The following is a 17,407-nucleotide window of genomic DNA, read 5'->3' as shown; positions in this document are numbered from 1 at the left end:
TAGAAACAATTATAAATGAAACAAGAATTCAATTTCAATTTCATAGAATAGATGAATTAATGGAACGCGTTTACTTTGGAAATGGGCAGATGGTCTTTGGAATTGAAACACATTTTTAAGTGGAAGCCATAGCAGCAAGGGGAAGGGACAAAGGGGCCGAAAGCAGTAGACAAACAGAGCCGATGATAAGGTGACGGGTCTTCTCAATTTCCAATTCCCCGTAAAAATTAAAAGAACGAACCTTAATTTCTTCCATTATTATCATTATTCATCACTCGTATATTAGACCATGAGTCCATGACCACCATTACTCTCCTCTTTTTTTTTTTTTTTTGTTACTTTCCATGCCCATCATCAATAAAGCTCATTCTAAGCTGTACAACATTGTGAATATTGTGTGGTTCAAGACTTTGGTGGCTCAGTAGTCAATGGGTCAATTTATCTTCAAAACCCCATTTACATTGTCAAATTTGGACGGATATAATTCCTTCACTGTTTCACTTGACTTCATGGATTGTGGAACAATGCACCAAATACAAAATATGTATGGTATTGAGCTCCCTTGTCTTGTAGGTTCGAGAACTGAATATTCTGAATCTTCTAGGGTTTGGTAATCAATTATTAGTATCCCTTAGTTACTTTTACTGTGGAAAAAGTTAACTTTTGTTTTTTTTTCTCCTTCTATTTCTATTTAATAATACCTTATTATTGTAGGAAAAACAAAAAGAAAAGTAAATTATAGTCTAACCAATAGATAAATTCAGTGCTTTTTTCTTTACAATTTTTGGCATGCTTAGTCTTCATTGCTAGTACTAGACATGAGGCATATATATCTGGTTGAAATGCAAACACAATCGCCTCTAGAGACCTGGCTGAATAATTTTTTTCTTAAAAAATTTTGGCCATCCAAGTTCGAATACTAGAGTTTAGAGAAGATGGTGACTAAAATTTCAATTCGAACTTTGTTCACTTTTTACTTTTTGAAAAAATAAATGATAAAAAAAAAACCTCAAATGCAATCGATGATTCTGAGTTAGAGAAAAAGTAATATCTTAACCCAAAAAAAAAAAAGATTTGCATCTAATTATTTATTTTTTAAATTCAGTATATATTTTTCTCAAAAAAAAAGTATATAATCTTGTCAATATAAATACTTAATGTTATTGGGAATCAAGGATGTAAGGGAAATGCATATGCCTAGAGCTGGCAAAATTTGACACGACCCAATTATCCGACACGAACATGACACTAATAAATGGATATGGGTTGTCGAATTTAACACGATTATTAAATGGGTCGGGTCCGGGTCAACACGATTTTTTTCCGTGTCGGGTTAGGGTTAAAATTATTGACCCATTTACCCGATCAATGACCCGATTATATTTTTTATTTTAAAATAATTTACCGATTCTTATCATCAAAACTCAAATATTAGAGATGATTTTTTTTTATTCTTTAAAATGATGAATATAGACACAATATTTTATTTATAAAATTTTAAATACATTTAAAGCTTTAATAGTGTAAATGTATAAAATATTGGGTAATTTATAACCTACCCCCAAATAAATTGACATTTTGCACAGCGTCCCCAACAAATTTGACTTGTTACACTGCACACCCAAAAAAATTGACATTTTGCACCACGCCCCCAATTCCGTTATTTTCTCAGTTAAGTTTAACGGTGGAGGGGTAAAATTGAAAGTTTATTCCTTAAATTAATTTTAATGGGAATTCTCTTTATTGCAATTAAAATAAAAATCTTTAAAAAATTAAAGGAAAAATAATAGTGGTGACAATGTACATGTAACAAGAAATTTTTTTATTGCAATTAAAATAAAAATCTTTAAAAAATTAAAGGAAAATAATAGTGGTGACAAATGTACATGTAACAAGGATTTTTTTAAATTAAAATTGAAATAAAAATCTTTAAAAAATTTTTAAAAAAATAATAGTGGTGACAATGTACGTGTAACAATAAATTTTTTTTATTGCAATTAAAATAAAATTCTTTAAAAAATTAAAGGAAAATAATAGTGGTGACAAATGTACATGTAACAAGAATTTTTTTAATTAAAATTGAAAAAAAAATCTTTAAAAAATTAAAGGAAAAATAATAGTGGTGACAATGAACATGTAAGAAGAATTGTTTTTTTATTGCAATTGAAAAAAAAACCTTAAAAAAATTAAATGAGCTAAAAATTTTGTTTTTTTACATAGAGGGCCATTTTTGTCATTCAATCAAAAATTAGATGGAGCCGTTAGAAATAACTGAAAAATTAACGGAATTGGGGGCGTGGTGCAAAATGTGAATTTTTTTGGGTGCGCGGTGCAACAAGTCAAATTTGTTGGGGACGCGGTGTAAAATGTCAATTTATTTGGGGGTAGGTTACAAATTTCCCTAAAATATTGGTAGACATGTATATTTTATAATATTGATATATAATATTATTTACATATATATAATTAAAACCTCAATAGTGTGTGTTATATTTTAGTAGATATGTATATTTTATAATATCGATAAATTATATATGTATGTATGTATGTATGTATGTACGTATGTGCATACATATGTATGACAATGTGTAAATATTTGATGTAACTTTTGTTTAATATATAGATAATAAGCGGGTTATTGGATAACCCGATTATTTTTCCGTATCGGGTCTGGGTCTCAATATTTTGACACGATTATTAAATGAGCCGGGTTTAGGTCAACCTAAATTTGACACGACATGAAACTGACACGACACGAACACGACCCGATGACCCATTTTGCCAGCTCTACATATGCCTAGTGAATTTAAGATTTATTTCTGTTTCATTTTCCCGCATTATTTATGTTGGGTATAAAAAGCAAGAAAAAGAGTAGATTATCGTCTAATAAGCACATAAATTCAGGGATTTTTTAAATTATTTTGCGTGCTTCTATCTTCATTGCTATTACTGAACATAGAACATATATATCTCGTTGAAGCTCAAACACAACTGCCTCGAGAACTTGGTCGAGCAATTTTTTTCGGAAAAATAATGCATATGCGGATATGCCTAATGAACTTCAAAATTGATTTCTACGTCAGTTTCCTAATCATATGAGGTATAAAAAGCAAGATATAGAAATGAAATTATCTTATAAAAGTCATTTGCCTAAATGAAGAGTTAATATGCCCTTTTGTTTTCTGTTTTTGTCCATTTCCTAATGTGAAAACCAACAAAACCCGCTAATCAGCTTTAATAAACTATTAATCCATAATCTAGCTAGGTGGAAATCTATCCATTAAAATGGCTTGCTAAAAAGCCAAAAGAACAATCTCAAAACCCCAAAAGCAAGGCTATAAATTCTCTCTTCAACAAATGTATAGATGCAAAAGATTTCAACTGACCGCTCAAATACTTTCTTTGCTATACGTGACGCTAGTCGGTCCCACTGTTGAGCAATTAAGACTTGCACTTTCCAGTTTACATACATTATATGTGAATTCAAATCGGTTCTATTTCTATCTAAGCTTTTCCTCTAAGGCGTGTTTGGGCATTCCAGAACTCAAGAAACTCGGTAAGCACTTTTGGGACTCACTTTTTTTGATAGTGGGTCCTGCAGCTGCTTGATGGCACAATCGCTTGCTTAAAATAAAGCAAAAAGTGTTTTTGTCCGACTCAGTATGACGCGGAGGGAGGTTGGACCAGATGGACTTACCAAGAAAACTCAAATTCCCCCATCAATGATGACTTTGACCACACTGCAATTAGATCCTTTCAATTGCTCCAAATTCTTCACTAATTTGATGATTTCTGTTGTATTCTTAATTTGACATTTTGTTCTATGATAAATGACAATTTATGTAGCCTATTTGTTGTCCCTAGGCATAGTTCGGCTGACCGTTGAATGTATTTTATGCTTTCAGTCCTCTGAATTTTTATTTTTTTAATATTATTATTTCATTTACCCATTAAAACTTGTATCTAAGACTTAAGTTCCAATGAAAGTATTCCTTACCACTTTGATTGTCACCGTAGTTTCTATTATAATAGGATAATTTTCCAAGTACAAAATGGAAAAACATATTCTTAGGAGTGAGATTTTGTAACTCAGCTAAGAATCAATAGGTATTAAGTGGTTGGTAGCAAGTTCATCGAAGTGTTTAACTACAATAGTCTCTTGCAATGATATGAGAAGTTTTTGAGATTAAGATTTGAATTATGTTTATAAAAGAAAAGAAGAACTCCGTTAATTGTATTTGAAATTGTACCTCTTGATATATTTTGTTTGCCCATTTGCTAGGATCAAATTCTATTAATTTAATTAAAAAAAAAGAGTACAATAGTATAAGTAGAGAAAGTAATTAACAATTTGTCCTTATTATTTTATATATGATGGGGTAACAAACATTAGAGAATTGATAACTGTTAGATTTAAATGGCTAAAAATGTAATGAACAATAATAAAAGAATTATAGGAAATTGGGAAATATGGTTGTCAATTCTTTAATATTTGTTACCCATCAATTAAGGTAACAATATCCAACTAACAATTCAAAGAAGGAAGATAAAATCAATGTGACAAAAATTTATAATAGTTGACTACTTGGATCTTCTGTTCTTCAGCTGGAGTCAGATTCGGCCTCTGTAGTTTTTTGGCCTATTTCTTATGGCTCAGTGTGATGGGATTTTGCTTATCTCCTTGATTGAGTTCATGTTTTATCTTCTGGTCCTTCTATTATTATCGAGCATGTCTTTCGGGAGGCTACATTTATTGCTGATTTTATGGCCAACTGAACTTGTATTCATCAGACTCGTTAGTAATTTTTTAGTCTTGCGGAACTTCTGACTGGTTTGTCTGGCATTCTTTATTTGGATGCTCTCGAAATCCCATATGTTCGATGTTGATTTTACCTTGTTTGTTGTTTTTTAGAACTGTTTTGTATCATACTTAATATTCTTATTTGTTTCCTAGGAGATTTTAGCTTATATCCCCTCATTATATTGTATTCATTATTTGATTTATATTACTGATAAGAGTCCTCCCTAACCCCCATCTTCTCGATGGTTTTTTTTTTGGGGGGAGAAGAGAAGGGAGAAAATTTTAATAGCTGACTCTCAATATGAGAGTTATGTTACTTGAAAATACCTTTGATACTGAAACTATCAAGCTGACAGCTCTAATGAATTTTATGTTGTTGCAGGGCCATGTTGGTTAATGTAAATTTCACCAACGGTCAAGAGTTAATTTGGCGGGAAGTGACTGTTTTTAAGTGTGAACTGAGTGCACGGATTAGTGGCCCACTTCTGTGGAATTTTGGGGACGTTTCAGACAAAGCAATCTCTTAAAAACTTTCGGTGTTTGTGTGTTTTTGGACTGATGGCTTCTTCAAATCCTATTTATAACGCATTCCATACAACTCCCTTTTTACTCTACTCAACTCAACTCAACTTCTCTTCTCTCCTCTATTAGTCTTCATTTAGTTCAAAATTTTCAATTTTGAATGATTTTAGCTTCTGAGTACTACTGTAAACGATTCCAATTTTGGAAATTTTAGTATCTTGCTGTAGTGAAACTTTTTAGTTTTTCAAACTTCCTTTTGGGTTTAAACTTTTTGTTGGGGGGTGGTGGGGGTGAACATTTGATCATAAGAAACAAATTCCAAGCCTTTTAACAAAAATGATTTTGATGTTCAACGGGTGCATTCTGTGGAGGTTGCACTCGATTCTTCAGAACAAATCAACTGTTGTTAAAAGCTTCTATTTTTGGATTTTCCAGATCTTTAATAGATACAGTTTTGGCACTTAGCCTATTACTTGCCTCTCTGTTTCTTCTGCTCTGTTTGCTTCTATTATATAAACTATACTTCCTTTGTATTTTGTATTTCTTGTTTTTTCCTTTTCTTTCATTGTTCTTTTTATTTTGGACTTTCTATATAGAAAAATGGGAGGGGCATCGTTGCCGCCGGGTTTTCGTTTCCATCCAACTGATGAAGAATTGGTGGGATATTACCTGAAAAGAAAAGTAGATGGTCTTCAGATTGAGCTTGAAGTGATTCCTGTGGTCGAATTGTACAAATTTGATCCTTGGGAGTTACCAGGTACCTCAGATTTTAATCGTGCAATGTTTGTATTTGTCTAATTTCCATGAAAAACATGAATTAGCTTTAGTAATCAAAGACAGTTCAAAGTTAATGTGAACAAGGAATTGTTTTTAGCTTTGTAAAGCACTTTTTTGTTTGTTTTATTTATTTGATTCCTGTTAGAATCTTTCTTCACATGGGGCCTTAACTTTTTGTATTAAAGCCAATTTTACGGGATTTAAGTTTTCATGTACAATAATGAGAAAAAAAGCAGTGAGTAGCTGTTTTCTATTTGGTCATTCTGTTTACCTTAATCTTATTGATTTGAGAATTCAACAAAATGAATTTCCAACTGTAAATTTGCAGAGAAATCATTCCTTCCAAAACGAGATATGGAATGGTTCTTCTTCTGTCCTAGGGATCGAAAGTACCCGAATGGCTCGAGAACAAATAGAGCCACCAAAGCTGGCTACTGGAAAGCCACTGGAAAAGATAGAAAGGTTGTTTGCCAATCTACTTCTGCAACTGGGTACCGTAAGACCCTAGTCTTCTATCGTGGACGTGCACCTCTAGGGGATCGAACAGATTGGGTAATGCATGAGTACCGACTTTGTGATGATGTTTCTCATGGATCACCAAATTTTTGGGTAAATTCTTTAACATCAAACGAAAAGTCTCTCATTTCAGTAGAGCTTATATGCCTCTATTCTGTTTTGTAAGAAACTGAGATGTGCTTGGTTACGCTTACTCTATGTAGGGAGCTTTTGCTTTATGCCGTGTTGTCAAAAAGAATGAGAATGCACAGAAGACAAGTCCTCCTTCATATGGGGAGCCGAAAGGCAAGAGGGTCGGAAGTAGTTCAAGCATTGTGGATTTGACCTCAAGTAAGGCTTGTAACGGGCCCTTGAGCATCTCCAGTGACATTTCTTCTCAAGCAAGTTACCTGTACAATGAGAGTCGCTATTCAAGCCCGATCACTTCTCCTTATCCTTATGAAGTCTCAACAGTACCAGAGTCTGAGCATGCTCCAATGGAGACCAATCCTGCAAATCTTTGGGTCTCGCCTGATCTAATTCTTGATTCTTCAAAGGTAAGACATTTAGAATTTGAAAGAAGGGACTTTCAAGGACCGAATTTACGTACTTCTTTTTTTGTGATTTTCCTATTCATTTTTCACCGGGATGTTGCAGGACTATCCACAGACCCATGAAGCTGTATCTGAGTACAATCCCAACTATGAGTTTCAAAACTCAGTGACTCCCTGCCATCCATTCGAGCATAAAGATTTCTCGCCTGGTTCATCGTACTCTAATTTTAATGGAGAAATTGAACTTGCAGAGGATCTCAGTCGTTTTGGCTGCATGTCACCATACTCGATTCATGCAAACTACACAGGTTTCTATGGGAATGAAGATATGCCCTATCAAGGCTATGACCACAGCAATTCACCGGATTATTCTAGTCTCTTTTGAAAAGACAACTTGGAAGATCATTTGTAACTCTCCCTTTTCCCAATGTAGGGACTTGGCAATCTGGATTGAGCTCCAATACGTAGGCAGACAAGCAGGAACTAGCATACGTGGGAGTATAGTGGTCTCCGGGTGTGATATATGGGTCTGTCGTTAAGTTTGATTAACTAGTGTACCTTGTTATCATCAATGTATCTTCAAGACAACGCGTTTTAGATGTTGGATCTTGGAGCGGAAATAACAAGTAAAACTCTTTGTCGTGTGTTCAGGGTACTGGTTTGCCTGTCAGTTCTGGTTGCTCTTGCTCTATTTTCACGTTTAGTAAAAGGTTTTCCAGGTGGTCACTTTTATCGATTTCACCAGGAGTGGGAATAATAACAGTTTGTACTCTCTCTGTTGTAATGTGAAATAAGCTTTTTGCACAAGTTACCTTGTGATGTATGTTTTTACTGCTGCAAAATCTTCTTAATGTTTATATTACAATTTTTTGAAATGTATTGACATTAGAAAAACTTTTTATAAAGCTTGGTACTAGTATTTGGCACTGAAGATGGATCTGGAAAAGATAAATAAATAGTTTTTTGAGCATTTCCGCTGGATTGCTATAGTCATTCGACACAGAAATTGCCGCGTGCAGCACCTCCTTTAGATAAAACACCATATAGTTTTGTTACCTTTTAGTTCTTAAATAGCTGATTCTAACTTAACTTCAGAAGCTAAGAAAATGTGATAGTTCCGCCTGTGCTTGTCAAACTGCTCGAAATTCTTGAATTCTCAAGAAATTCAAAGCTTATATCTAAGTACAATGTAAAGTTGCTTTTACGCATGCCCTTTAAATTTTTTGCTGATACAGCAAGGTCAATTAGCAGACAGTTTACGCAAACTGCATTCAAATGTCTAAGCTCTCCGAAAACTAGCTGTTTTCATATGCATTGTGTTTATGCAATGCATATGCGTTTTCTTCACAGCAAAGGTGCTTATGCGTTGTGTTTTCATATTTGCACAACTCGTATACAATCTTGATGGAATCACTTTCTTCAAAGAAGCACAAGCAGTTAAGTTTCCTTTAGGCAATACCAGTTAGATACTCATTCTAAACTCTCACTTCCATATCAAGTTCATCATAACTTCTAATAAGGGCATTGAAAACCTTACTTAGCATGAAGGGCCATTCAAAAGGACTTACAAAGACTTAAAACACTACTTTCCTTTCTGAACTTTTCTTCCAAGTGCTTCCAAATTCTTCCCAATAATTGATTATGTGAGAAGCACTTACATCAACCAATGAGCCAAGAAAGGAATTATTGATTGTAGCTTTATATTAACTTTAATGGTGAACGCGAAGAGGCAACCAAAAAGAGCCCCAAGTTAACAATTTAATTTGTTCCCCGCGCATTCTTCACTTTAGTAAGAATCTTGATAAAGAGAGAGTACACTAATGTGACTTTATAAGAATGCCTTCCTAAAACACCAATTATCTCTAAGCACTTTCCATGAAGCACCAAAATCTAATTGATATTTCAGATACTCCCACCACCCCCCAACCCCAAAAATGACTTTCACCCGCAGAACCTATTTCTTTCAGCCTAATAGGCTCTTCCCCACCAAATATATAAATGATTTGGTTGTTTCCAAAATCACTTTCAACAATATGCTCCACTTCTTAGATAGATTGAGAAAGATGTGATGTTAAAAAAAGAAAAAAAAAAAAGATTGCTAATCAAAAGATGTGCATTATTGAATTAAGTGTCAATCGGATCATTACCTTTTAGCCTTTCAAATGTGAAAACTGATATGATAAAATCAAGTGACTTAGAAACTTGAAAAATGTGGAAAAAGTTGTTAGATTGTGTTCATTATTTTTTAAAATAATTAATATTTCATTAAACTACACATATTATAAAATTACATATGCATAACTAGATCGTATAAAGTGCACTCGATTTCTCCCTAACCATCAACAAAGTTATAATGATTTAACCAATTGTTGATTGTAATGAATTATTCACCTTATAATGCAAGTAACACATAGACACTTAGTACAAGCTAGCAATTTGAGGACTACAAAACACAAGCACTTCTTCAAGAGTAGCCCTTGAATCATCTCCAAATAGAGACTCCTTACCATCTTCCCTCTTAGCATATGATAATCCCAGTCTAGACTTAGCTTGCCTTAGGTCACCAATACCAGAATTGGTATCGGGCCCGGCAAACCCGCCCATAACCGGAGCAAGCGGAGGCCCAATGAGAAGCCCGTCAGCCCCAAATTGAGGCCCACCTCTTGCATAATCAAAAAGTGCAGCACCACTGCCCCCTATCTTGGGTAGAGTAATTGGGTCATCAATTTTTCCATTGTTATCTGTCCAATAAAAGAGAAATGCATCAAATGTGTCATAGTAATCATCTGTGCTTCTGTAGCCTTCAGGGTTAAATGCACCAAACTTTAAGGACTTATTTGTATGTCCGATTATCACGCATGGTCCCTTGAAATCACAGCAGCTGTGAAAATTTGTAGCACTAAATCCATCAATGGTGGCCTTATAGCAACATTTTAATTCCCTACCTGACCAAAAAATATAGATCTCAAAACTATAGATTAAATCAAAATCATTTTCTAACGACATCAAAACGTGTGCAGAACAAGAAGAAAAGTAATTGAAGTACCTCTTAAGAATGTGTTGTCCACAAGAGAGAGAGAAAAGGGAAGATCAACTTCATGGTATTTAATTTTAGGCTGTGCCTGTGGCTTCTCATCAGAATTTTTCTTGCCTGTGTTCCAACCAAATAAGCTATTTGGGCTTTTCCAGACTGCAGAGTTTGAGATACAAAAGGCCATAATGGCTGCTGTCTGTCTGTCATTGCTAGCCTCACAAATTCTACCAAAGAAAAGGCACCCCATCCTTTTTCTTCCCCTTGCTGATTAAAATTGTCTCATTCTTATAATGTGTGTCATGGGGCCCTGATGTGAGTTTCATTGCATTAATTGCAAGTTAAATCTTAAAATTTAATTTTGACCCCACAGTAGAGTAACAAACAGAAAGAATTCACAGTCAACTGCTAGTTAGTTAATTACATAATTATGGAAGAGGATTGGATTTGATCAAATTGATTATAAAAAATTATACTTGATGACGTACTGTTGAGGCGACGGGTCCATAGCTCAGTGGTAGAGCATTTGACTGCAGATCAAGAGGTCACCGGTTCGAACCCGGTTGGGCCCTCTTAAGACTTAATTTATTTTATTTTATTTTTATTCTTTTAAGACAGCTTTAAACCCCTTATTATGATTTATTGCAACTTCCTGTTACTTAATTATATGATTTATATTAGGATGGGCTATTTACACTATAAAATTTACTTTAAATATCCTAATTTTAATAAAAAAAATTACTACAAATATACCTGTGAATTACTATTAAAAATAATTTATTATAAGTTATTAATAATTACTTTGAATACCCATATAAAACACTTATTATTTAATGTATTATACTAATGCCGTAAACCCTAAAATTTTTATTTCTAATATTTTAATTAAATTTTAGATGAGTAACAAAGAAATCAATATTTTGAAAAAAAATTCTAATACTTTTTTTTTCAAAAATAAATTAACTTTAAAAAGCCTTTTTTTATGGGGTTTTGACCCTTCTTCTTCGTGTCTTCTTTTTCTTTTTCTTCTCCTTCATTTTCCTTTTCTTTTTGTAATATATATAGAATCTTTTTAATTACTATGTTCTCACTACAAGTTGTTTTTTGTGCAAAATCCAATATTGAACATAAATAAGCAAAAAATTAATAACTAAAATTATGTTAAATAATTTGTTATAACTTGACTTGATTATGTTGTTGTAAGCATGCGTTAAATCTCTTAAAATTAGGTGTGTTAAATAGTTTTATTGGTGCTTTAAGTAAATAAAAATAATTAATTTATAATTTAAGTAAAGAATTTTTTTAAAATTTAAAAGAATGTACAAAGTAATACTTAATTTTTTAAAATTAGTTTATGGGTGTACAAAATATTAGTGTTCAAAATAATTTATAGAGTTCAAAATAACTCCATCCTTTATATTAATATAAACAGGACTAGATGATGAGTGCTTGTTAGTTTTTTTGTTAATACAATAAATGTTGTTGAAAAATTTGTCGGTTTTTATTAGGAAAGCAATGATGATGATCCTATACTTAATTACTTTATAATAATCATAAGATTCACTTTCTTGTTCGACATTAGCTATTTATATATAGGATATTGTAATTTTCCTATTTTTTACACTTGAATTTCTTTCTAATCCAACTATCAATAATTTCTTGATTCTTCAATCTATCAAAGACCATACAATATTTCTGTCTCAATTCTCTTTCTCTATATTTTACATGGTATCTGCCGATCTTGAGAAACTATAAGCTTTTATGGCTGATTTTTTAGAATCTTCACATATAGAAGATTTGGATGATCCATTGATTGTATTGTACACCATTCAAAGAGCTCCACGGTTATATTTGTTTCACCTCTTCTCATAGGGGACAATAACAGCACATGGGTATTTGTGCGATTATTATAGCCTTAGAGTGCTAAAAATATTAGGATTTGTTTATAGGACCGTCGAACAACCTGCAAGTTCTTATCCAAATTTTCAGAAGTGGCAATAATGCAATGATTTAGTTAGTTCATGGATTCTTCACTGCATCACTTACGAACTTGCCAATAACATTTTGTATGCACAATCTGCACATGAGATTTGGATAGATTTACAAGAAAGGTTTACTAGTTGAACCAAGCTATCTCAACACTGCGATAAGCGGATGCTCCTGTTTTAGTCTATTACACTAGATTAAAAATCCTTTGGATGAATTAAACTCTCTTACCTATATAGAGATGGAAAAAATACCCGCCCGGTCCAGACCCGGACCATACCATGGCGTTACGGGCCGGGTAATACCCGGCCCAGGTATGAAGCCGGGTCGGCCTTGGGCATTACTTGATAAACCCGGAATCCGGATTTTATTAAAAAAATTATAAAATATATATTATTTTAAATATTTTATATTTATTTGACTCATCTATTATATATATATATATATAATTTTAAACACTTAAAGTTTATATTTTCATATCAAATTTTATTGAAATAAATTTAAAACTTATAAAATTACCAAAAAATAAAAAATATATACACATAAAATATTAAAAAATATAAAATTCGGGTACCCGGATTAAAACCCGGCCCGGACCCGGACCCAGACCAGTTACATCCGGGCAGGGTCCGGTCATGGCAATACCCGGACCCGGCCCGGGGTTTTGCCATCTCTATACCTATATAAATCCATCCTCTTGTGACCATGTCAAAGCCATAACAAATCTTTTATAGCGACATCGAGCTGTGGAATTTCTTCAACGGCTATATGATAGGTACGGTCCATACAGAAGTCAGATTTTACTTATGGATCCATTCCCTTCTCCCAATAAGATATATTCTTGTAAGAAAATAAAAACAGTGAGATAATAAATTAAACAGTAGCTAACCAACAAAAACTAACTACTGGAAATTTCAAATGAAATAACAGAAAGCAAAACCAGAAGAGAGATGAAACCGAAACGAAAAAATAAAATGGAAACCCGAGGCTTGCACAAGACAGTCTCCTTAAAATAGATTTACCACCTTTTCGGAGTGCTTAAGGTCTGCTGGTATCTATTTCTCAGGATGCAACGAGTACGATTTTCCAGTCAAGCACAGGCTGGAAATTCCGGCGAACCACAACAGTGAACTCGATCAAAGAAAAACGAAGAAGGATGATGGAAAAACTGCAAGTGTGCTATGTGCTAGTTTTTTCAAGTGTGTAAAAAACAGAAAAGGAGATGCCTTTTTATAATCATGTGAGGATGTAACAGCTCATTTGTATTGAATTTCCGAATTCAATATGTTTTATTTTCATTGTTATAACAGCCAAATCAATTCAATGAATTGATTTCAAAATTCAATTAAAAAAAACGTGAATAACAGCTAAAAATAATTGAAAAGCTGTTACCAATTCTTTGAATTCACATGAACGGTTACAATAAAAAATTCAAAAGGAATTAAAAATGTGCCTAGCTTGCATGGATGATTTTGGACTGACATTCGTGTACGCAGGACGCGCGGGCGCACACGAGTTCAACCAAATCAGTCTTGGATTCACACCCCCCCTGAGCACGCGCGTGTGGAGAGAGCCTCTATCCTTATAATCCTTACCCATGCATGGTTAAGTGTTTATATATATACACTAATTCCTAGGCTTCTTTTTCCCATGTGGAATAAGTCTCATTTCCTTTCGAATTTCTAACTTCAAGGGTGAACTTTGAGAGACAATTTCTTATTCACCCAAGCACCATTTTGAGAAAATAAAATTATACTATTGAAGTATCAACGGAGTAGAATCCGAACCTCACAATATTTTCCACTTTCGTTAAGTGGGACCCACTCAAAATGTGCTCTCAAAATAGCATGTTATGCTATTTTTTTCAACAATCCCCCACATGAATGAAAATTGGCAGTAAAAACAAGAAAACCGCTAAATTTTGACATCAAAACCATTTTTGATTCTTAATGATCGAGTTTATTGGATTGATACCCAGCACAGGATAAGTAGGTGTTATCCTTTGAACCTTCCCTTGTAATAGTATAATTACTTTACTAGCTGATCAGTAGACGCGATGTCTTTGAACTGTTCTGCCATTAGTGTAAACGATCATATACTACACATAGGTATTTCTCCTAACACTGTTGAGTTCTCATTGTTGAGTGTTAGAAAATGCATATTTATAAAGGAGAAAACCGTCATTTTACATTTCAAGTCTTACTAACAACCCTTACTTTTATGTATTTAACCTTCTTGTGATTTAATTACATGTGTTTTATTTTAATTAAGTATTTTATGTATTTTAGGGGCATCATAGTCATTTCACAATAAACGAGAAATCAGATGGCAAAACGGACATCACTTTTAAATTCAGGACGGTCGAAAACCTTAGGAGGAGCATAAAAGGAAAAATGGCACTGTTCACATGTACGGTACTATTCACGTGTACGGTACTGTATACGTTACTGTTCACGACACTGTTCACATATACGGACCGATGACGTGGCATTGACTGATGAGGTGTCACGATCCTGTTGGACTAAAATTCTTATATACTGTTAATGGTGATGTGGCAGCATATCAGTGGACGAAAAATCTCGCATACGGTGCATGCATCACACAGGATTATTTTCAACCAAACTGCGTTACTGTTCATCCGGGTCAAACCGCGTTACTATTCATCCGCGTGGTCAAACCGTGGACTGTTGACTGATGACGTGGCGCAATCCTGAGCGTCCAAACTGTTTTTAATCCGATGGCCATGATTTACTCCATGTATCTATAAAAAGGGGGCCTCTCCCCCCTAATTTGATATCTCTGAATCCATTTTTGGATTCTGTTTTCTGTAATTTCCTCTCCATCTTGTATTTTCTTCATATTTTAATAAATTCCCATTTTGCCCCTAGTTCAATTATGAGTGGCTAATTTTCTTTCAAGCTTGGGTTGAAGGTGAAGTCTCAACATGTGTCATGGGCTTTATTTGGTAAATTTATTTTCTCTTCCCCTCTAGTTTTTGTGGATGTTTTGACTTCTCGTCGACAAATAATACTAATCTTGTCTAGTACCGTCTTGGTTTCACCGGCCCTCTAGTACAAGGTTATTATTATTTGGCACGATAAGCCCTTAGCACCATATTGATTAGAGTGTGGTTCATGAGGTGTGGATTCCCCCCTCATGATTTAATAGGCATTAATACGGATTATTTAGCCCATGATGCATGTTGATACGGATCCAGATACCCAAGTACGTCATTTCAATAGATTTCGCTTCAATTTATTCTCGCCATTGCAATTCCAATTTTAGAATTTATTATCGCCATGTCAATTCCAATTTTAGGATAATTTAAATCACTTCCACCACAATTTCAACCACTCATTTACAAAATTAATTCTACATATAATTAAAATCCACCTCCTCGTGGGATCGACACTCGTCACCATTGATCTATACTACAATAGATTCGTGCGCTTGCGAGTACATTAAAATTTGCACAACAAGTTTTTGGCGCCGTTGCCAGGGAGGTAAGTAATTTTAATTCATAGAATTAATTTTTGTGAATAATTTCTTTTAATTGTTTTCTTGTAATTTTTTTTATTAAAAAAAAGAAAAAAAAAGTGAATTTACATTTTGAGCTAAGAATTTTATTTATTTATTTTCTCTCTTCTTTAAAATTCTGTAATTTAATTTTGAATTTATTTTTCTTTGCAATTTTTTTATCTTATTAATTTATTTTTATTTAATTTATTTCACGTATTTGTTTTGTGTATTTTTATAGAAAGGTTGTAATAGCGCAATAAGGTTAGTATCGTAATTTCTCCCTCTTCTTTATTTTTATTTGTTTTGTTCCCATCTTTATTTTTATTTTATTTGTTTTGCATGCATGGTCGTAGGTCATTATTACCTAATCTTGAACCTATAGACCTTGAATTAGAAAAAACACTCCGCACACACAAACAAATCAAAAATAAAATGGATTTACAAGCACCACATGAGAGGCCATTTAAGGACTACTTCAGTCCCTTAGCTAATTTGAGCACATTATGCATAAGATACCCAAATGTAGCTGCTAGGAGTTTTGAATTAAAACCTAGTGTGCTAAATTGTCTCCCCACATTTTATGGCCTAGAAAATGAGGACCCATATAATCATTTGAATGATTTTCATGCCATTTGTCAAACATTTAAATATGAGAATTTTTCAGATGATGATGTTAAACTTAGATTATTCCCATTTTCTTTAAAAGATAGAGCTCGTTCATGGTTAAATATTTTACCTGCTAATAGCATTTCATCATGGGAACAAATGGTAACGAAATTTTTGAATAAATATTTCCCAGTGCATAAAACCAATGCTATTCGCAGGGAAATCTCGGAGTTTACCCAGAGAGAGGACGAGCAATTTTTCGAGACATGGGAGCGATTCAATGGGCTACTCTTGAAGTGTCCACATCATGGGTACGAGAAATGGCACCAATGCCAATACTTTTTGGAAGGATTATTGCCGAATGTGCAAGAATGGCTAATGGCAACAAGTGGAGGAGAGCTAATGTCAAAAAGTGCATCAGAGATTTGGGAATTCTTCCAGCGACAAGCGGATAATTCCCAACAACGGAGTCGATCAATCAGGAATACTAGAAGAATTAAGGAAGTAAATGAGGTTCACATTGGCGAGTCAAGTTCAGAAATTAAAGAAGTCAAAGCGATAATTGAAGGTCTCTCTCGACAAATAGCATCGTTATCGACTGCTAAATCAACAGAGCCACGTGACCATGACTCATACTCAGATCAAGCCAATGCCATAGATGTAATAAGAAAACCATCGAATTACAACCCATACTCCAACACATATAACCCTGGATGGAGAGACCACCCCAATTTTTCATGGTCTCAAGGATTCCAACAGAATGGACCAACAGCTCCAGCTCCACCAATTCCACAAAATCCTCAAGCCTCTCAGCCACCATTTAGACCATACAATCAGAACCAGAATTACTCTCAGCCCAGACCATAGGAGGATTCATTCCAGAATCTTAAGAATCTTACTCACTCCACGATTGAGCAACAGAGCCGCACCATTGATGGACTACGAAATGAGTTGAGAGCAGGCTTCAACTCACAAGCTCAATCAGTTTCAAGCCTCGAGAAGATGGTGGGACAACTTGCTTCTTCAGTTCAGACCTTGGCAATGACCGTTGAGAAAGGTAAGTTTCCAAGTCAACCAGTGCCTAACCCTAAAGGAGTGCATGAAGCAAGTACCAGT

The 17,407-nt window shown here is 34.0% G+C and overlaps 2 protein-coding genes and 1 non-coding gene across 6 annotated transcripts; 2 read left to right on the top strand and 1 right to left on the bottom strand.

Annotated features, from left to right (window-relative positions):
- Positions 1-4,555: 4,555 nt before the first annotated feature.
- On the top strand, positions 4,556-8,024 carry LOC102616041 (NAC domain-containing protein 71). 4 transcript variants are annotated; one of them, XM_052440311.1, is made up of 5 exons: positions 4,556-4,780; positions 5,184-6,080; positions 6,429-6,709; positions 6,820-7,152; positions 7,253-8,024. In XM_052440311.1, exons 2-5 carry the CDS (start codon positions 5,924-5,926, stop codon positions 7,532-7,534), a joined length of 1,053 nt encoding a protein of 350 aa, XP_052296271.1. In that variant the 5' UTR covers positions 4,556-4,780; positions 5,184-5,923; the 3' UTR covers positions 7,535-8,024. The 4 variants fall into 4 exon arrangements, with proteins under 4 accessions (XP_052296271.1, XP_052296270.1, XP_052296269.1 ...); XM_052440310.1 differs by having other exon boundaries at positions 4,556-4,795; XM_052440309.1 differs by having other exon boundaries at positions 4,556-4,831.
- Positions 8,025-9,503: 1,479 nt separating this feature from the next.
- Positions 9,504-10,454, bottom strand: LOC102616321 (uncharacterized). Its single transcript, XM_006485374.4, has 2 exons — positions 10,196-10,454; positions 9,504-10,094 (listed from the first exon to the last, which is right to left on the bottom strand). The coding sequence occupies exons 1-2, from the start codon at positions 10,428-10,430 to the stop codon at positions 9,568-9,570; spliced, it is 762 nt and encodes a 253-aa protein (XP_006485437.2). The 5' UTR covers positions 10,431-10,454; the 3' UTR covers positions 9,504-9,567.
- A 226-nt stretch (positions 10,455-10,680) lies between these two features.
- Positions 10,681-10,752, top strand: TRNAC-GCA (transfer RNA cysteine (anticodon GCA)). Its single transcript has one exon. It is a non-coding gene; the product is annotated as a tRNA-Cys (tRNA).
- Positions 10,753-17,407: the final 6,655 nt, after the last annotated feature.

The sequence above is a fragment of the Citrus sinensis genome, chromosome 4, assembly GCF_022201045.2.
Source record: "Citrus sinensis cultivar Valencia sweet orange chromosome 4, DVS_A1.0, whole genome shotgun sequence".
NCBI classification, from domain to species: domain Eukaryota; kingdom Viridiplantae; phylum Streptophyta; class Magnoliopsida; order Sapindales; family Rutaceae; genus Citrus; species Citrus sinensis.
The sequence above is the reverse complement of the archived record's forward strand: the minus strand, read 5'-3'. Positions and strand labels throughout refer to the sequence as shown.